The following is a 20,689-nucleotide window of genomic DNA, read 5'->3' on the forward strand; positions in this document are numbered from 1 at the left end:
TTATTGTTCAACTAACAGTTTAGAAACACAAAAGTAGGACACGTACAAAAACTAGATGACAAATAATTTGCTATCACAAATAGCTACCTGAAATTTTCATTTTTCGAGTTTCAAACCGGAAGTCTTCTAAAGCTAAGTACCCTGTTGGGGATCCTTTTTTCTTGCTCTAACCGATGTCAGTACAGTAGTTATAGCATCTCAACCAAACGGCTACAGTTATGGGTAGCACACAAACCCACGCACGTTCAAGCTTGCACGGCCCAACATCATCTTCAGAAACAAACAAAGGACAGCAATACGGTTCCAAAGGCTTTATTGGAATAAAGTAGGTGTCACAAAAACACCATAATACTCTCACAACAGCAGATAAAAGCGAAACCTCAAACTAGTTTCGGTAGAGCACCTTCTTCAGTGAGGACAAATAGCAAGACATGCTCCATTAAACACACTCCATATTTATATATATCCATAGCCAATAGCAAATGGCTTTCACTTAACTCATAATTTATTATTTAAAGTGTGCAAAACATTACTAAATAGAATGCATTTCCCATGATGATTCATTATTCAGAAAAGAATACTGTCAATATTATAAACACAAAAAAGTCAAAAGAGTAATATATATAACAATATAATATTGGAAAAAATATATAAATAGTGCCAAGGACTATAATGTGTAATACCATAATTATGTATAAACTAAATTATAAATGGTCATTTAGTCCAGGTGGGAATAGGGCTCCCAAATGTATAATCCAATATTTTTCTTTGTTACTAAGAATACTTTGCCAACCCAACTGATTTTGTCTGTTCCCCTGTACCTTATCAATGACCGTAAACATAAATTTGGCAGATTGATGTTTGATGGAATGTTGGTACAAGGCATTACTGATTTTATGATTCCGAATATCACTACGATGTTCACCTATTCGAATTCTTAAAGAGCGTGAAGTTTTACCTACATAGAAAGCATGGCAATGGCATGTAGCCAAATAAATCACCCAACTAGATGAACAATTAGCAAAGATACGAGTATCAAATATCTTGCTAGTATTTGCACTAGAAAATTGTTTAATTTTGTTAACATTTCCACAAGAAGAACAATGACCACAAGGAAACGTCCCCATTAGTTCATCCCCAGTAATGGTAAGTTGTCTATATGTGGCACCCCCACTATCCCGATGTTTATAGTGGGAAAATAACATGCCTAAAGTTTTGCCCCTCCTGTAGGAAATAGAACATTGTTCAGTCAATATATGACGAAGATGATCATTAGCCATAAGTATATTCCAATTATTGTTCAATACATTTCTAATTAGTTGGTGATTTTTCCCAAAAGTGGTAATAAATCTGATCGTGTTATCCATAACACCATCCTTCTTTTGGTATCGTAAAAGATCCAATCTTTCATGTTGGTCTGTCCACACCCTTGCTCTAGAAATGTCCCTATATGAATAACCTCTATCCAAAAATCTCTTATTCAAATCCTGTTTAGCGTCCTCATAATCCACCAGGGAAGAATTAATACGTTTTATGCGTAAATACTGTGATTTTGGAATATTGCGGATGGTGTGACGTGGGTGCATACTTGAAGAGTGGAGTAATGTGTTGAATTGTGGATATTTCCTATGTATTTTAGTATTCAGGGTGTTGTCTTCATTACGATATATCGTAACATCCAAAAAGTCAATAATTGACTTGTTATATGTTATCGAAAATTCAATACCCCAAATATTATTATTCAAATGTTCAACAAATTCCAACAAATAATTTACATCCGCACGCCACACCATCCAGCAATCATCAAGATAGCGTCTCCAAATGACCATCTCAACCAAATAAATGTTATGCAGGGGATCGTAAATAAGACATTCTTCCAAGTATGCCATGAAAAGATCGGCATATACTGGGGCAAAGGAGGCTCCCATAGCTGTACCTCTCAGTTGCCAATAACAATCACCCTGAAAGAAAAAAACATTCTTGTTGAGGACATGCTCGGACATGCATACTAATAAGGTGTTAAATCCTGGTGGATAGAGTTCGGCTTTTTGAAGCCAATAATCTAAAGCTTGTAGGCCTGCCCAGTGTGGAATACTGGTATAAAAGATTTCACATCTAAAGTACACATGATCCAATCAGGATCTAGTTGAGTATCAACAATGATATTAAGAAATTCAGTTGTATCCTGTATGCGGGCTCTGACCATAGACAATAAAGGCTTTAGATAAGATGTTAGAAACACAGATAGAGGTTCTGTAAGGGATCCATGTCCCGACACAATGGGTCTCCCTGGGGGAGTGGTAATAGATTTATGAATTTTAGGTAACAAATATAGAATTTGTTTCTGTGGATCATTAACTTGAAGATGTTGAGCAGTCTTCTGTGAAATAATTCCTTCTTGTACAGCCTGTTTACTGATCAATATCTTGTTTAAATCGAAGAGTAGGATCTACCCCCATGTGCATGTAGCACTTTGTATCAGACAATTGTTTAAGTCCTTCCTGTACATAATAATCAGTGTTCAAAACCACCACTGCACCCCCTTTGTCCGCTTGAATAATTACAATTTTATGATTTAGTCTTAATTCAGAGAGAGCTTGTCTCTCCAAAGAAGTGATGTTGTCCTGAGCTATGTTAGTATCAAACTGGGGAAAATGTAAGTCCCTCAATACTGCTTGTTGGAAAATCCCTACATTTTTGTTCATGGGAGGTTGAAATGTTGATTTTTTAAAAGTAAAATCAGTAGATCTTTGAGTAGAAGAATTATTCTGATCACTGAAAAAAATTTTTAGATTAAGTTTCCTACAAAATTCCAACACATCAACAGATACTGAATAATGATCAGAAAAAAAGCTGGGAACAAAACCCAATCCTTTATTAAGAATACAGTGTTGTTCTTTAGTAAGTGTATAATCCGACAGATTTAAAACATTGTCAAATGGTTCAACTATTTGTTCAATAGTGCCTGAACTAACCCTGTCATAGAATCTGTATTGATTTCTATTCTTGTGTTTCCTCCCCCCTCGGGATTGTCCAACATGTCTAAAGGGAACTTTGATTGAGTTTTCTTTTTAAGTGATGATTGAACACTGGTGCCTCCCTTGCTATCAGTATAAGATGACTCCTCCCCTGATGTGCTGGTATAAGTTAGGTCATTTTGTTTCAAAATAGACCTAGGTCTTTTCTTTGATCTTCCTCCACTCACCCCAGATCCCAAATCCTTGAATCGCACACTTCTTTGGACTTGAAAGGGTTGACCTCTCTCATAGTAATGTGTATCCCTAGAAAATTTTTTAAGTTTCCTTTCTTTCACCATATTATCATAGGACGTCAATTCCTTAGACAACCGATCAACACAAACAGAATATTTGGCGCTAGATTTGTAATTTTGGCATTCCGTACTTAAATCCTGGACCTCCCTGAGCAATCCACTGTTCTCTCATAATAATCTGATAGAATTTTTACAAATGCCATTGAACCCTTCCTTAGGGCATCATCCCATTCCTCTGTTAGCCTCTGTTCAGATCTGCCTACAAGAGGACGAAGCTTGATACGGAGACCTCTCGGTGCCAAATTTTTATGTAAATAGGCTTTGAACAACCTTAAATGCCAATTATTAGCTCTGAGGCCCTTAAGGCCTTTTTCAAGCTTACGGAATGCCAAGTCACAACCCCCCTCACTATTAGGGTTGTTTTTACTCAGGTTGTTGCTTGGGATATCATCCAAGCCAAATATGGCTATATCTTCCCTATCAACACACAACCCATGTAATATTTGATCTAAATCCATAGTAAAAATCAATGTGTTGAACGGATGTACAGGGAAGAGGCCCTATGTAGGGATACAATAGATTCAAGGGTAAGAGAAATGAGTAAGGAAGGTATACTATTGATTTAGGTTGTTAATCATATAACCCAATCATAAAACTGGTTTCATAAGTCATCCAATTGTAATATATAACAGACAGCAAGGGAACGGAGTCACTAAACCACTGTTCACAAATGTAATGATGTTACATATACCCTAAATGTACCTTCAAATATTGAATATCTATAAATTTGCAAACATATAACTGTATAGTAACACCTCACAGAAAATGCATACACTCATAAATGTAGCCTAAACCAAAGATATTATCTCCAACCACATACCAATGGTCTACTAATAGAATATAGTCAAACAAATCACAACATTGAATGACCCACAAAAAGTATAGAGATAATTAGTTATACTGATGTTCAGCTGACATAATTAAACAAAATATATCATGAAAAAGGGGTACTGGAACATATTAGAAGCAAGTCACATGAAATTGTATAGATATTCCCATCCAATCATAATATGGATAGGTGACAATACCTAATATATAATATAGCCTTATAATAGCAAAACAAGATTTACATACATAGTTGGTTCCAAACATAAAGTCAATCACTAGCCAATCTATATAGCATAAGTTCACAATACGTGAACTAAGAATATATAGTGTGACCAAAATACAATTTGTTATTGACCCCCCAATGGATGTATAAAAAGTAGTCATAATAAGTATCTAACAAATAATTGTTTTAAGTATGTATGTAAATACCTAAGTGACAGAAAAAAGGGAATTACTGTAATCATCGAACAAGTAGAAACACAAAGCCCAATAGGTCAGATGTATATATGTATACAGTCCCAATATGTGTATACTGAAAAACAAAAAATGTCAAAAGACAATTTTATGTTCAATCAAAATATATCAAACATACATGGAACTTGAAGTATACAATAATAAATTCGAAAATCAAATCTGCTTCCAACCTATATAGCTCTCACAATAAGAATAAACATATAACCCTGTGTCACTGTATAAGTTATTATAAACTCTTATAGTATTTTTGTCAAGCTAAAATGTCAACTAACTACCTAATGTATGGGAAAAATCACCAATTCAGATATGCATATAAGGATGTAAAAACAAAAAACACAAAATCTGTAACACACTTCTAAAGAATCAGTACCCTAGCTTTTCAAATTATCCCCATATACATATAATCATGAGTCCATACAAATGAACAAAGATACATATATCATAAACATTAGTCCAAAAAGACTTAGTGTTCACATGTATCCAAGTCCCATAAGAGCGTATGTCCACAAGTAAACATAATGTAGATAGCGTAATATGTAATCAACGGTGTCCACAAAAAAAGAAAAAGAAAACGCTCCAAATGTTATCGTTCTCAATACATGAAAAATATGTAAGTACACAGAAGCAGTTGTATAAGTAGTCACCGTAACTCCGTATGCCTGATCTTCCTTTGTGGTGACGTCTCGCGATATAATAAGTTCACGTATAAACATTAATAGAACATAAAAAACCAAATCCTCTAAAGTTATAATCCACAAAAAATGGCTAATGTTACAATCCTTGATACATAGTCCAAAATTGTCCCAATCCAAAAGAAATCCTGTTGTTCGAATTGCGAGACAAGTCTAGAAAAACGCACATTCCTAAAGATACACTTCTTCAGAAAAAAACGCCAATCCTGCCACCAAACATAGCGTTGTATTGCTCTTCACAAAATTTTGGTAGGCCCAATATATTTTATCAATAGCGTTTTTGCAGAGTCCCCTTATTAGTGCCACTGCTGTGAACAGCGTGTGTATCAGACATAGTAAAAAAATATGCAGTCCCTTGTAAGAAACATTCAATACACACCAATGGTATCCCTAGGCGACCAAAAAATATACCATCCAATATGATGAAATGCACTTTTTTCTGATTATAAAAAGCACAGATATCTGTTACACACAGGGCACTATAGATACATAAAAAATACCCAAAAGTATATAAAACACAGTCACCCTTCCTTGCGATCAACAACTGGGAAGCGCATGAAGAAAAAATCCTTGGTAAATGGAGAAAATCCAATTTGTTAAAGGAGAGGAGTCATCTCAACCAACAGCCAGGGAACCAGCGCCAACAGCGAGGAAAACACGTCAGTAGCACACAAACCCACGCACGTTCAAGCTTGCACGGCCCAACATCATCTTCAGAAACAAACAAAGGCCAACAATACGGTTCCAAAGGCTTTATTGGAATAAAGTAGGTGTCACAAAAACACCATAATACTCTCACAACAGCAGATAAAAGCGAAACCTCAAACTAGTTTGTACCACACTTGGTTTTTAATTCTTCATCCTTGTTGAAACAAATAATCCACAGGAAACCGTTATGAATCCCAAGGTCAAAAAATGCAGTAACTTTACGATCACTACAGTAAACGGCAATCAATGTTCTTCAGTCCGAAGGTTACACTGGCAAAAGACAGGCAAAGACCAACAGTGGTTGTTATAGCTACTCAACCAATTGCTAATAATGGAAAATTTGCAAATATAGTGCTGACGTTCAAAAAATCTTCATGCCTTAACACACTGATCCCAATGGTTATAATGCACAGTAATAACCTCTTCTCAAAGTAAAATCAGCAGGATGGCAAAATGCTAAACTCAAATCAGGCAGCAACCTTCTGATGTTCTTCGTGTTTCACTTTTGCAGTCATCACAATTGGGTTATCTGCCTGCAGATAGCCCTCAGTCGGCCTGAATACCAGAGTCTTGGGATTTTTCCATCAGATGCTGTCACCTCATCCATGACATCAGGTCATCAGGGGAATAAAACATGCAGCCAACGCCATTACATCAGCTTTTCTTGCCGTGTGGGAGCCCGAAGTAGAAGCAGATCGCATGTGCCGGTCGGCAGCTACCTGAAGTTTTCATTTTTCGAGTTTCAAACCTGAAGTCTTCTAAAGCTAAGTACCCTGTTGGGGATCCTTTTTTCTTGCTCTAACTGATGTCAGAAAAAGTTAACAATTGTCTTGCCTATGGAAAGCAAATACCTCACCCTTGGTTTTGTGCCTTGTTCAATGTCCGAACTATTCATCGCCGGGCTATTTTTGTCTCTTAATTCTTTCGCTCTCGTTCTCCGTATTCCGAAATGGCTTCAGTAAGCCATCCGTCTACCGATCTTCCGAAAAAAACACAAAGATAAAGACAGAGACAGACTGCATAGGTCCAAAACTGCCAACGACACTTCCGTTAAGCTAGTCGCCAGTCCGCCGGCACTCAGTGAGGCACTTTCACAGCCCCTGTTACCTGGTTCTACCGATACGCAGGCCTCCACTGAGACCCATTCGGAGTCCGGTATGCCGCAAGATGCTTCTTCGACTAAGGAACCTGTGGATGTTTCTACCTTGGATGGGTCCGGAGCCACTGTGCAGGCACCGGCTTCTGAAGGTGTATTCAGACCTTCCGATGTTTGTATTAAACCGACTACTTCGTGAATGACTAAATCTACCGAATTTCTCAGGCCCAGAGTTCGCAGTATGCCTAGGAAACCGGCGATCAAAGCACATTCTCAAGCTCCCATGCCACAGAAACAAATGCTTAGAATGGCAGAAGACCATATTACTTTAATTAGGGGAAGCCAGCCTTCCCCCTCTAAAAGACAAAGAATTGATTTTCCGTCTGATTCTTCAGACCATGAGTCTGATGGCTCTGACCCCTGTGATTACCAAGACATACCCTTATCTTCCTATGAGGACTCAGACGCAGGAAATTCAATTCCCTCAGCCCCCCCCCCCCCCCCCAGAGGACCTTTCTTTCGGTGCCACCTTGCATACCCTAAGAGAGCATTTCCACTGGGAATGCCAGGACTATCCACAGTCCAAAAAGAGACTCTGGGAATTTTTAGACTTGCCTCAGCATAGGCCTGTAGCTATTCCCCCTGTCCTGGATATTGTACATGATGTTGTCTTCATGGAATCCAGCCTTAGCCCTGATACTTTACCACCTGCTCCTAGAAAGCCTGGCAGATACTACAGAGTACCTGACTCTCACAAATTTCTCTTTAAAAATCCCACTGCGGATCAAGAGACCATTTCCCAGGGACCTAAAGGTATTAAGGCTTTTACAGCCAAAAACCCTACCCCTTCGGACAGGGATTCTGGGGCTCTAGACAGATGGGTAAGAAGGTATAGACCTCTGCAACTCTTGCCATCAGGGCTTTAAATTGCCAGTTTCACATGTTGACGTACTAGCAGCATATTATTGATATAATTAAACAAAAAATGTTGATTCCTGATTGTGCAGAAAATAAGGACTTACAAGACTTAATGCGTTATGCTAACCAAGTTGGTACACATACTTTGAAGTGTGGTTTTGATGCCATAGAAGCATCTTGCAGGGCTGCTGTCACTGGGTCTGTTCTGGGAAGGCATGCTTGGCTGAAGGAACAAATCTTGCTAGACCATATCAAGGCAAAATTACTTGATACTCCATTAAACCAACAATGTTTGGCTCTAAAGCAGAAGATCATCTTAAAAAGATGGAGGACAAAGCTAAATCCATGCAAACTGTTAAAGATTTCTTACAGGTACAGCCACCTAGATTCAGTAGGCATTGGCCTTCAAAAAACTGGTCCTTTCCAGTCCCTTCCAGACCTTCTCTGCCCAAACACAGGGGCAACAGACCACAAACACTACAGTCTCAGGGTATGCACAGATCTAAACAATGGAGTGCTCCCCCCTCAAAAACTGGGAGTGATAAGCCACCCCCCCTATGGAAAAAGTTAACAATGTCTTGTCCTTAAGCCTTCCCAGCCATGCCCAAGTACTTGCACCACTAGGAGGAGAACTCACCCTGCATGCAAAAAACTTGGGAGTCTATTACCCAGGACCGTTGGGTCTTAAACATTGTATCCCAGGGATACAAGTTCTATTACCACTCTGCCAACCCCAAGCGGATTGCCTGGCCTTCCTCCAAACCTTCTCAGTATCATGGCTATTCAACCTGTGCCAACAGAGCAAAGGGGACAGGGTTTCTACTCCAGGCTGTTCCTGGTGCCCAGGAAAGAGAACTCATGCGCCCTGTTCTGGATCTGTCAACCCTAAACACCTTCCTGATGGTACCAAAATTCAAAGTGCTTACACTCCAGCAGCACCTTCCTATGCTAGCCAAGTACTCCTGACTAGTCACCCTAGACTTAAAAAAAAAGCTTATCTGCACACCCCCATAAGGGAATCTTGCAGGAAATATCTAAGTTTCAGGGCAGGCTCTATGTACTGTCAGTTCTCTGCATTTCCCTTTGGCTTATCTACTGCGCCCAGGGTATTCACAAAGTTCCTGGCTCCAGCCATTGCTTACTGCAGGCAGAGAAATGTTCAAATTTACCCATGCTTGGATGATTGCCTGATTCAGGCGGGGACAGGCAGGAATTGCTACTTCAACACCTGATATTTGTAAAGAGACTACTAACTTCTCTGGGGTATACCATCAGCGAAAAGAAATCACATCTGGTACTCAGCCAAAAGATTGTATTCCTGGGAGCAAGCTTGAACACAACTTCCCAGATGGCATTCCTCACTTCAGAAAAACAGGTTTATTTGACAACTTATTTCAAACTACTGGCCACCCAAACCCAGCTGTCTGCAAGAAAAATACTGCAAGCCCTGGGGTTCATGACCTCATGTATTCTCCTGATTCCATATGCAAGACTGCATATGAGGAAACTTCTATGGTACTTAAAACATCTCTGGTGTTAACATTCCCAGGACCTGGAAACATTGATTCCTGTAATTCCTTGCCTAAGGACAGAGTTCCTTTGGTTGGGAAGAGGCTTGCAACCACAACAAGGGACTCCCTTTCTCACAACCTCCTGCCATCCAAACTCTGACAACAGATGCATCAGACTATGCATGGGGGCTAACATGGCAGGCAAATGCATTCAAGGCAAATGGAGCCCAGGACAAATTCACCTACATATCAGCCAAAAATAAATGTTAGTTGTACAGAATGCACTGACAGCCTTCAAATACCTTATCCTGCCAGGACAACTCCTGACAAAGACAGACAACACCGCAGTTATGTGGTACATAAACAAGCAGGGGGTGAACTCACTCCTACCCACTCTGCAGGTTAGCCATGGCTCTGTGGAACACAGCCTTAAGCAACCACGTGCACCTGCAAGCTCAATTCCTGCCAGGCAAACAAAATTCACTGGCAGATTTAAGCAGAAATCTAATGGATCCACACGAGTGGTAACTGGAACCAAACTCATTCAAACTTCTAATATACAGGTGGGGGACACCAGAGGTGGACCTCTGGGTCCCCCCAAAACCATAAACTAAACAAATTCTGCACCAGAATTCCCCACAGCCAAGCTTGGAAAGTGGATGGCCTATCCTTCACATGGAAAAACCTCTCAATCTATGCCTTTCCCCCTCTGCTCCTCCTTCCAAAAGTACTCCTCAAGATCAAACAGGACAGGCCAAGGACAATCCTTATTGCACCAGACTGACCACACCAGCACTGGTACCCACTCCTATACAGTCTGACAGCAGTGCCACCCTGGCACCTACAGCAGAACCCCTCTCTGCTGTCCCAGCAGGAGGGACTGATTTTGCATCCTCAGCTGCAAACCTTGAGCCTGGCAGCCTGGCTTATTCCCTATATACATCACCAGCAACCCTCACAAATAGGTGCTGGATGTTGTCCTTGAGGCCAGGAAGCCCAGTACTAGGAAATTCTATTCAGAAAAGTGGAATAGATACTGTTCTTGGTGCCTGTCTCAAGGGAAGGACACAGCCGTGCCCTCCTTGCCTCAAATCCTAGATTACCTAGCAGAGCTGCTCCACAAAGGCATATCCTTCTCATCAATTAAGATTCATGCCTCTGCTCATTATAATACTGAGCCACCCCTCTTCTCACACCCACTGATCAAACAGTTCATGGGAGGAGCTAACAATTTAAGACCCCCAAGGAGAGCTCCCAGTCCTGCCTGGGACCTTAACTTTGTACTAGAGAAGCTCACGCTCTCCCTTTTGAGCCTTCTGCTACAGCAGAGGTAAAATTCCTCTCTTGGAAAACAGCCTTACTGGTAGCCATCACTTCAGCAAGAAGAGTGTCTGAGTTACGGGCCCTTATGGCTGTGGAGCCCTTCATTATCTTCCATGCGGACAGGGTTTCCCCTCAGGACTAACCCATCTTTTATGCCCAAGGTGGTATCCAGTGTGGCTTTAAACCAATCTATCCATTTACCAACCTTTTTTCCTAATCCTCAGAATAAAGGGGAAAGGATCCTGCACTCCTTGGATGTGCGCATACAGCCCAGGTTCTACCTTGACAGGACTAAACCTTTCAGAAAATCTGACCAGCTGCTAGTCCACTTTGCTACAGGGGCAGACGGCAAGGCCATTTCGAAATAAACCATTTCTAAGTGGATAGCACACTGCATCTATTTCTGCTACAAACATCATGGAAAACCTACCCCACAGGGGATCAGGTCTCATTCCACTAGGGCTACCTCAACCTGTACAGCTTTTCTCAGTGGAGTCCCTACCGGGGACATCCTGGAAACTGCAACCTGGAGCTCTGTACACACCTTCACCAAGCATCCACTTACTTATCTTTTCCAAATCCAGAGCTGGATTTGCCACAGCAGTCTTACAAGGCCTGACAGCCAGCCCTACTACTTCTTGACTGCCTCCACCCTTCCTCAACTTTGGGAATCAACCCAAGTGTGAGGACTGCAACAGTGTAATACGAAGAACATCGTACAGTTGTGTACACTTACCATAAATGCAGATGTTCGAGTGTATTCACTGTTGCAGTCCTGGTTACCCTCCCTCCAGCTCCCTGTCTTTCTATACTTTCTACCTATCCTCTTTTTTTGGCCATATCTTATGGAAATGATATTTACTTTTTACTGGAGGTGTTCCACACCATTTGATTGCTTCCTATTTTGGGGGCTCCTGACATCTGGGGCAAGAAAAACTGATGTAATAGCATCAGCTGCATGTTTTATACCCCTGACGACCTAACGTCATGGATGAGGCGACAGCATCCGACGCAGAAATCCCAAAACTCTGGTATTCGGGCCGACTGAGGGCTACCTGCAGGCAGATAACCTAAGTGTGAGAAATGCAACAGGGAATACACTTGAACATCTACATTTATGGTAAGTGTCCACACCTGTACTTTTCATATCCCAATAAACAGCAATCTGTTTCAAAATATTCCAGAATATAAAAAACAACATTGGTAGATATAACACCTCACAAGCAAGAGCCAACAGCGTGATACAAAACAAACTAGAGCAAGTCCAAGTTCGGCACATATGGCAAAGTGCAACAGCCAAAAAGAAATCCAATGTTGAAACGAAAAAACAGCCAGCACTCAAACAAGTGAGGTAAAAAGATTTAATAAATCAATACATACAGACTGGTTTCGGCATCATAGAATTAATCAGTGTATATAAAAATCCAAATTACACTGATAAATAAACAGTCCCGCAAACATCATTAGACAAGCTGTTACTGTTTAATTACAATATTAAGACCAGGTGAGAATAACCCAACCAATCTAATAATCCAGGATTTCTCCTTCTCACTTAAAATGTTTTGCCATCTTGCCTTATTCATTCTGTTGCTTTGAATTTTGTCAATAATAAGAAACATAAATTATGCAGTGGGATATTTAATAGAATGTTCATACAAAGCATTCAAAATCCATTTATTTCTAATGTCACTTAAATGTTCAGAAATATGCATCGTCCAAAAGGGATGTGAAGTTTGTCCCACATAAAAAGCGGAGCAAGTACATGTCACCAAATACATAATCCCGTCACTGCTGCAATTACCAAATATATAAATGTTATAAATTTTAGCTGTATTGTTGCTGGTAAACTGTTTACTCTTCAGTACAAATTTGCATTGTGAGCAATGTCCACAAGGTACACAACCAGCCAAAATATCCCCACCAATCATTCTTTGTTGTGGATATTGGACACTTGACCTTTTCTTATAGTGATCGAGTACACCACCAATGTTTTGCCTCTGCTGTATGAAAAAAAGACATTTAGGTGTCAAAATGTCACACAGTTTGTCATCCGACAACAATATATTCCAATATTTCTGTATTATATTATTAAAAGCAGGTGTATTCCATCTAGAACTAGTAATGAATCTAGTGATGATATTGGTTGTGACATCCTTATCCCTGTATTGTAATATTGCTACAAGCCTTTCCTTCATGGTTCACTCTATGACATTCCCTACCAGTGCTGTTAATCTAACAGGCTGCTACTTCCCTGGATTTGTACAATGGTTTCACTGGATTTGTACAATGGTTTCACAGTTGCTGACTTCCAGTCCTCTGCTATTGTACTAAACAGTGCTCTGTCTGAGATCTCTACCATGAGGTCTGTCAACATAGTAGCCTGATTTCTGTGGAATCTGGGAAGCATCCCATCTACTCCTTGTATTTTATCCCTTCCTTTTGAACTTTCTTCCTCTCCATCTGTGTGTTCACCAGTCCTCACACTGCCCTGCCTCTCTCACAGCGTGACAGCCGTCCTTTGCTTTCCTTTGTGAAGACCGAAGAAAGCATTCATTCAGTAACTCTAGTTTTCCCAGTCGTCTGTGATCGCCTTCATTCTGTGATCAGCCTGGCTAGTTCTGTCCCTGCCCCCCTCCCCTTTCTGCTGTGTACCTGAAAAGGCCTTGCTTCCCTTTTTAATCCTTTCTGCTAACTTCCTTTCAAGTTTAGTCTTTGCTGTCATTACCTTTTTATTGCGTTTTTGTTTGCCTCTTCCACCTCCCCATCCCCCCTTTGTGTAGGCCGGTGTCTTTTGCCCTAATTGTTAGCTTCACACTCTTGCATAGCCACACTGGTGGTGGTCTCTCACGCTTTTGTTGCTGTTCCTGACTCAGCAGTCCATAGTCCTGGGTACTCCATTCTTTTCCTTCACGTATAGCTTTTTTTTATTCCTTTGATAGTTTCCTAACAAAGACTAAAACATGAAATGTAACATATAAGCCTGAAGAAAAAAAATAAATAAAAAGGTATCTCAGTGTGTACATTAGATTTTGTGTAAATAATAAATGTGTCCTGCTGGTATTTGCTGAAGTTACATATGTACAGATATTTCAGACTGTTCATTTTCTATTACAGGTTAGTGTTGCTTGTAAAAATTGCCTTTACTGTGATTGCTTCTTTTGCTCTCTGTTGGCTGCCATTCCTCACAACTGAACAGATTTTCCAGGTACTAAGGAGGATCTTCCCAGTTGATCGAGGTATATTTGAGGTACGTGTAAACTAGAAATTCAGTTATTTGTTTGCTGATGTTACTGTCCTTCAGAATGCATTATCTAATTATTAGTTTATTTATGTTAGGGCGGCCACGGTGGTGCAGCGGTTAGCATTGCCGCCTCACAGCAAGAGGTTCTCCGGTTCGATCCTCGGCTGGGGTGCCTTCTGTGCGGAGTCTGCATGTCCTCCCTGTGGTCGCGTGGGTTTCCTCCGGGTGCTCCGGTTTCTTCCCACATCCCAAAGGCATGCTGTAGGTGGATTGGACACTCTAAATTGGCCTTAGGTGTGAGTGTGCGTGCCTTCTGTGGAAGGTTGGGCACTAGGCTGGCAACTTGACACTGTAAAACTCCACTGCCAATCATGAGTGGACAGGTGATCCGCTGTGGCGACCCCTAACTGGGAAAAAGCCGAAAGAAGAAGAAGAAGTTTGTTTATGTTAGGCTTTTTTCCATTGAATGAAAGCCCAATTTTAAGGCTTACCAAGAGAAAAAGCTCCAAGAGCACAAATCATAACAACCCATTGCTAAGCTATGATGATTATTATAATCTTTTGAAGAGTGTGTGATCGTCACATTAAATGAAAATGTATTTGTACACGTAGTTTATCTAGAGCTGACTAAATCATTCAACATTTTCCCTAATAAGAGACTCATACATTAACGTGAGGATTTAAAACTAAATGAAGCCCTAACAACTTGTGCACATAATGTCATATACGATTTCTAACATCAAAGAATAAGAGGACTCCTATCCACACCATCCTCTGTCACCATTGAATTTCAGGTTTGGAAAGGCTGTCTCCTGAAGCCACCCATTTTTGACATTGTCTCAGATATCAGAACTGACTCCAGTGCCTGGCTTACCAACTAAAGAGATGACTACAAACGTTTGGAGCATTGTTCTTAACCCTACTCTCACCATCTCCATTCAAATGGCATTTAGCATTACAAACATGCTGCAGTAGAAGTCACCTTGTCTTCAGTATAAAAAATATACAGCATTCTGGCAAATAGCCTGCCAAAATTGTAAAAGGCCTTGGAGTATTTGCAGACAACTACCTATCATTTGATACTCATATCACTGCTACTGTCAGCAAAGCATCTGGAGTTACTCATCTGATCTTGTGTGAGATGAGAGCTGTGCCAGAGATATAGCTGTCCTCTTCTATATAGCTTTTATCAGATCAATTGTAGAATACTGCTTAATGTTCTATAATGTACTGACATGCCAAGGTGCAGTTCAAGAGGGTAGAAAGATTTCTTAAGAGAAATGAAGGGCTCGAAGCTGTTCTTGGAGTTAGACTACAACCACTCTTTCTCTTCTCTTCTCTGTATCCCTTCTTAGAGGAGACCTGTATCTGGCTTACAGAGCATTAAAAGGTCCTTTAATATTTGAAACACTCTGCATAGAATACCCCCTGGTGACCTGAACTTGAGAGGGCACTTGGCCTCAGTAAAAATTGTCATCCTTCCCGTGAAATATGACAACTTTGTATTGCAAACACACACCTGTGGAATAAATTCTACTTCTCAGTTAAAATCATCCTATCAATCTATACCTCTGAGAAGAGACTGGATGAATACATGGGTACCCATAAGTTCCAAAATGGGACACAGAAGCAAGCTATTCAAATGTAGTGAAAATTACTAGGCCGTTAAAGTACAGGAACCAGCCTAAATTCAGTAACAGGATCACAGGGATGAAGTCCTGACTATGACCAAGGCACTCACTATTTCATTAATGGCACAGGTGCTGGGGGGACCAGGTATAGAAGGGTGGACTTGAGTGACTGATACCAACTTACTTCTCATAGGGAGGGAGGTGGTCTGGCCTGCTGCATTGACAACACCCACCAGAGGGTAGGCAGTAACCTAGTGTAAGATGCCAGGGCAGACTTTTATTGTTAAGTGTCTTGTGCACCTCCTGAGTGAGAATGTGTCTACATCATTCCCCATCCAGGCTTCCAATCTGAACCAGCTAATCACCTGTAGGCAGAGATTAAGCTGTATGGGTCAAGAACTTTCACAAGACTGGTACAATGGCCTGTTCCCTAATGTCCAACTCTCCCTTCCCGGGGGGAATAAATGAGCCAATTAAGCCCCTGAATAAGTGGTTTGGAGACCCTAGTTTGGTGATACCTGGCTTTCATCCCTTGAGGAATGAAGGAGCCTACAGGACACAGATAAAAGGGATATTGGGCAAGGTCCTGGGAGGGTAAAAAAAAGAAGATAGTAACAATGTCTTGATTTTTTTATAGTCAAGATTCTAGCCTACTAGGAGACATTCAAGAGAAGTGTGATAATAGTACTTAACAATGCAACTCATAATGTGGTAAGCCATAGCACTGCAGTACAGCTATGTTCATAATATACAGAAAAAGAAGGAAATGGAGTATTTACCGTGAAACTGTAAAATAAAATCAAGATAGTCTGAAAGTCCTTGAAAATCCTCTGGAAATTTTAGTTAGAGAATATAGTGTATGTAAATTTATAGAAAGCAGGGAAGGGATCTAGGACCTAGCAAGCCAACCAAAAGAATACTGTTGGGTGAAAGAAGACAGAAGGCCAGCAAGTGGTTTTCTGTAGGTAAAGCCTTGCACGCTCCTATACAGAGAACTTTACTCTCTACTAAATGTAATCAACTTCGAGGTTGCTCAGTCTTAGGGGGAAAAACACACTTAAAGATTTTGTTTAGTCCTCTGACTTCTCTGACTGCAGTGTTTTTTTTTTTTTTTGTTTTGGTCTAGTTTATGTTGCCTATGTGGTCTACGTCTGCAGGAATATAGAAATGGAAGTGACAACATGAATGGTAGGGGATGAGAGGGATGTTAGAAATGAAGAAGGTTCCGTTGAGGATATCTGGTCTGTTCTACTTGTATGATTGTTTTCAACAGAGTCTATAAGTTGTAGTAGAATATTAAGAAACAAGAGATTAAGGTAATACCACGGACCAGAGATTGATGAAGTGATTAGTTAGACATTTTCTTGGTCTCATAAGTTGTCGGGAGGGTTGTTCCAGAGTTTGGAGACAAAAAATAAGAAGTTATTATCTCCAAATTTTTTTGTTCAAATAAAGTGAACCTGAACATGAAATATTAAGATTTCCAATATATAGTCTTACTTGGTAAGGTATCATACAATTTAAATTATGCAAAAAGAAGGCAGAAATCTGCAAGAGTAATCAGAAGCCTGTTCATAGAAATATTCCACAGTGTTAAAGTAAGTTGGATAAGCTGGCCTAGTGTCAGGCAGAGAGACAGTTCCCATATGGGATGCTACTGATCAGAGTTAATTTAGCAAGTCCATTGCAAGAAGGCTGGTAGGAGCAGAAGAAACTCGAGTGGCTTTTGTTAGCTGTTTTTTCTGTTGAAGTGAGAGTGCAGGTTTGTTCTTGCATGGCCAATATCTCATAGGTTCATAGGAGGGTACTAGGCTATTGGCCCTAGGGCCTATATAAGCCTAGCCAAAAATGTACCCTGGCTTTCGCCACCCAAGAAAATTATTTTCCTGTGCCCCTGTCGAGCAGAGCCACAGAAGTGATCCCTGGGGTGAATTTCCTATCTCCCATACAATCATCAAGATTTTTCTTAAGTGCTAATGAGGAGCTCTGTTTGACATAGATAGGTAGTCTGTTCCAGAGTATGGGAAGTCTCTGGGACAGGAATCTATCCCTCCAGCATGTTCTGTTTATTGTGGTGATAAGGTTTAGGTCCCTAAAGCTTGTAGCTCGAAGGGATTGGGATTTCTTTAAGTGGAGCATGTCCAACAGCTCTGGGTTTGACATAGCTTTGTATGTTAAGCAGAGATCGCCTCTGAGTAGGCGATATGTGATGGAGTAAACCTGGAGTTTTTTGAGACAGTCTGAGTAGGGCATCTGTTTGAGGCTAGTAATGCTCTTTTTGAGGTATTTCTGTGGCCTTTCCAGTGGTTGTAGATGTCTTGTGAGGTACATACCAAAAGGAGCGTTGTACTCTATAATGAGTGATGAGTAGAGGGGAACAATGACCTCTTTTGTTCTGGATGAGAAACCTTTTGTGATGAGGTGAGCCACGTAGAAGGATTTCCTGACCACTGTGGCGATGTGATTATCAAAGGAGAGACTACTGTCCACCTGTGTCCCAAGGTCTCATCACATTTTCGGCATTAAGTAGACTACCAGCTATGTGGTGGTTCATGGGTACAGAGTTTTTACCAAAGAGGATGACAATACAGTTTTTGGCATTGAGCTTCAGGCCATGACTTTGACACCCGGCATCTGTCTCAGTGAGGCTCATTTGTAGTATGTCCACATCGTTAGGAGTTTCGATTATGGCTCCTAGTTTGCAATCATCTGCAAACTTTGTTAGCCAAAGACCTTTTGTGTTAGCCTGTACTTCAGAGAAGTAGATACCAAACAAGAGAGGACCCAGGAATGAACCCTGTGGTACTCTACTTGTCACTGGTCTGAAGTCGGATTTAGAGTCTGCTACTTTCACAGTGTGGGCTCTGTCCATGAGCCAGTTGGCAACCCATCTTGTGACATAGGGATTTATACCTAGTTTAGTGAGCTTATCTATAATTCCAGAGTGGGGGGTGGTGTTGAAAGCTTTGGTGAGATCTAGATAAGCTGTGTGAACCACCTTACCCTCATCTATGGCTTTGTTGACTGCTTCAAAGAAGTCAGTCAGGTTTAGGAGACATGATCTGCCTTTTACAAATCCGAACTGGGTAGGGTCCAGAGTTTGGAGATTACCAATGTCTTTGTTTATGAGTTCCATGATGATGCGTTCCATGGCCTTGCAGACCAGGCTCGTCAGGCTAATGGGGTGGTTGTTCCCGGGGTCTGTCGTGGCTCCCCCTTTGTGGAGTGGGATAACCGTCGTGGTGCGCCATTCAGTGGGCACAAAGCCTGAGGTGAGGCTATGACTGAACATGGTACTTAGGTAGGGTGCCAGTTCATTCTGTAGTTCGTATAGAACACAGCCTGGGATATTGTCAGGTCCCATGGATGCTGTGTGCTTGGCTTTGGAGAGTGTGTTTTTTACCTGTGCAGCCGTGATTACAGGAACTTTGCATTCTTCTGGTATAGAGATGGGTCCTCTAGGGGGTGAGAGGGGGGGTAAAGTTAGCACTGAACCTATCTGCCAGGATGTTGGCAATATCAGTTGGTTCTCTACATTTAGTGCCATTGTGCTATAACTCACAGCAGATCTGAGTGTTGCCATTGAGATTCTTGACATAGCTATAGAATGCTTTGTAGTTGTCTTTAGAGTCAGTGGCAATTTTGTTTTCGTAACTAGTTTTGGAGGATTTTATGAGTGATCTCAGCTTCTTACGGAGGTTGACCAGGGCGTTCTTCCAGTCATGGGATTTTACTCTCTTTTGCAACAGTTTCTTTCTTCTGTTGTAGAGTTTGTTTATGGCAGAAGACCACTAGATCGGCTTCCTTTTTTTGGAGGATAGCATCTTGGTTCTATTAGGGATAACATGATCCATGCACTCACGTAAGTGCTTTTAAAGTGCATTTGTGTAGGATTCAGCAGTCGTAACTGTATTGTCCGTCTGCATGGGTGTCATGAAGCTTGCCACTTCTGTCTTAAGAAGTGTGAAGTTGGCTTTGGAGAAGTTTTTTACGGTGGTTTCCCTAATTGGGGGTGGGGGCGGGATGTGGATGTCTAGGGCGATTAGCTTGTGGTCTGATCTGACCAACAAGGAATTGACCTCTGGTGTGGAACACCGGTTGCCCATGTTGGTAATGACCAGGTCTAGGATATTACTGCCCCTGGTGGGGGTGTGAATAAGTTGATCCAAAGCGTTGGATCATGGTATAGGCAACGGAAAGGGTTTGCATAATGAAAACAAAAATGTTTCTACTGTCCGGATGGCACCATGCTAGAATGTCTCTTCTACTCTTTGTCATGGTTTCAGGGACTGAAGGAGAGCAATGAGTCATGGTTAATGGTAGACATAGTTAAAAAATAAGTATTTCTTTTAACTGTAAACTGTCAGATTCATGGACAGCTTCTGCTGTGCATACTGAAACTAACATGGAGAAACAGTATTCTGCATAAATAACTTGCCACTATCATTTTCAGTTAAAGTAAGAATTATTCCCAGGTTTAGAAAAATACTGGTTGTACACTTTGCTTGCTGGCACAAAATACAGTTCTTCAGCCACCTTAAATAGGCTAATATGGGTATCAAAGAATGAATGAGTGATTATAGTTGCCATAATTGAATGATAAACTGACAAAATAGTGACTGGGTCATTAAAAGTCAGTCATTCCACAAGGCCTGCTGCTTCTTTTGCTGGTTTCTTCAAAAACAATTTAACCAAGATCACAAGGAACTATGCTCACACCTTTTTCAAATATAAGTAGGAAAAGACTTGAGGAGGAGACTTGTGTGAACAGGGTCAGCCTTAGGTCAAGTGGTCATGTAGGCAAAAGAGCTCCACAGTGCCCCCAATCCTGGTCTGTTTACACCATCCAGTTTACTGGAAAAGTGCCCCTGTTAGAGCGGCGCTCTAGGCGGCCACCTAGTTGGCCTATGCCTAAGGCCAGCTATGTATGTGAAAG

The 20,689-nt window shown here is 41.0% G+C and overlaps 1 protein-coding gene across 1 annotated transcript in view; it reads left to right on the forward strand.

Annotated features, from left to right (window-relative positions):
- The window catches only part of ALG6 (ALG6 alpha-1,3-glucosyltransferase), a 692,991-nt gene that overhangs the window by 548,191 nt on the left and 124,111 nt on the right, over positions 1–20,689 (forward strand). Inside the window, exon 8 of the mRNA XM_044085553.1 lies at positions 13,996–14,128. Within this exon, the coding sequence (XP_043941488.1) occupies positions 13,996–14,128 (133 nt within the window). The remainder of the gene's footprint in view (positions 1–13,995; positions 14,129–20,689) is intronic.

Source organism: Protopterus annectens, chromosome 10.part0 (genome assembly GCF_019279795.1).
Source record: "Protopterus annectens isolate FY-2018-M chromosome 10.part0, PAN1.0, whole genome shotgun sequence".
Classification (NCBI taxonomy): Eukaryota; Metazoa; Chordata; order Ceratodontiformes; family Protopteridae; genus Protopterus; species Protopterus annectens.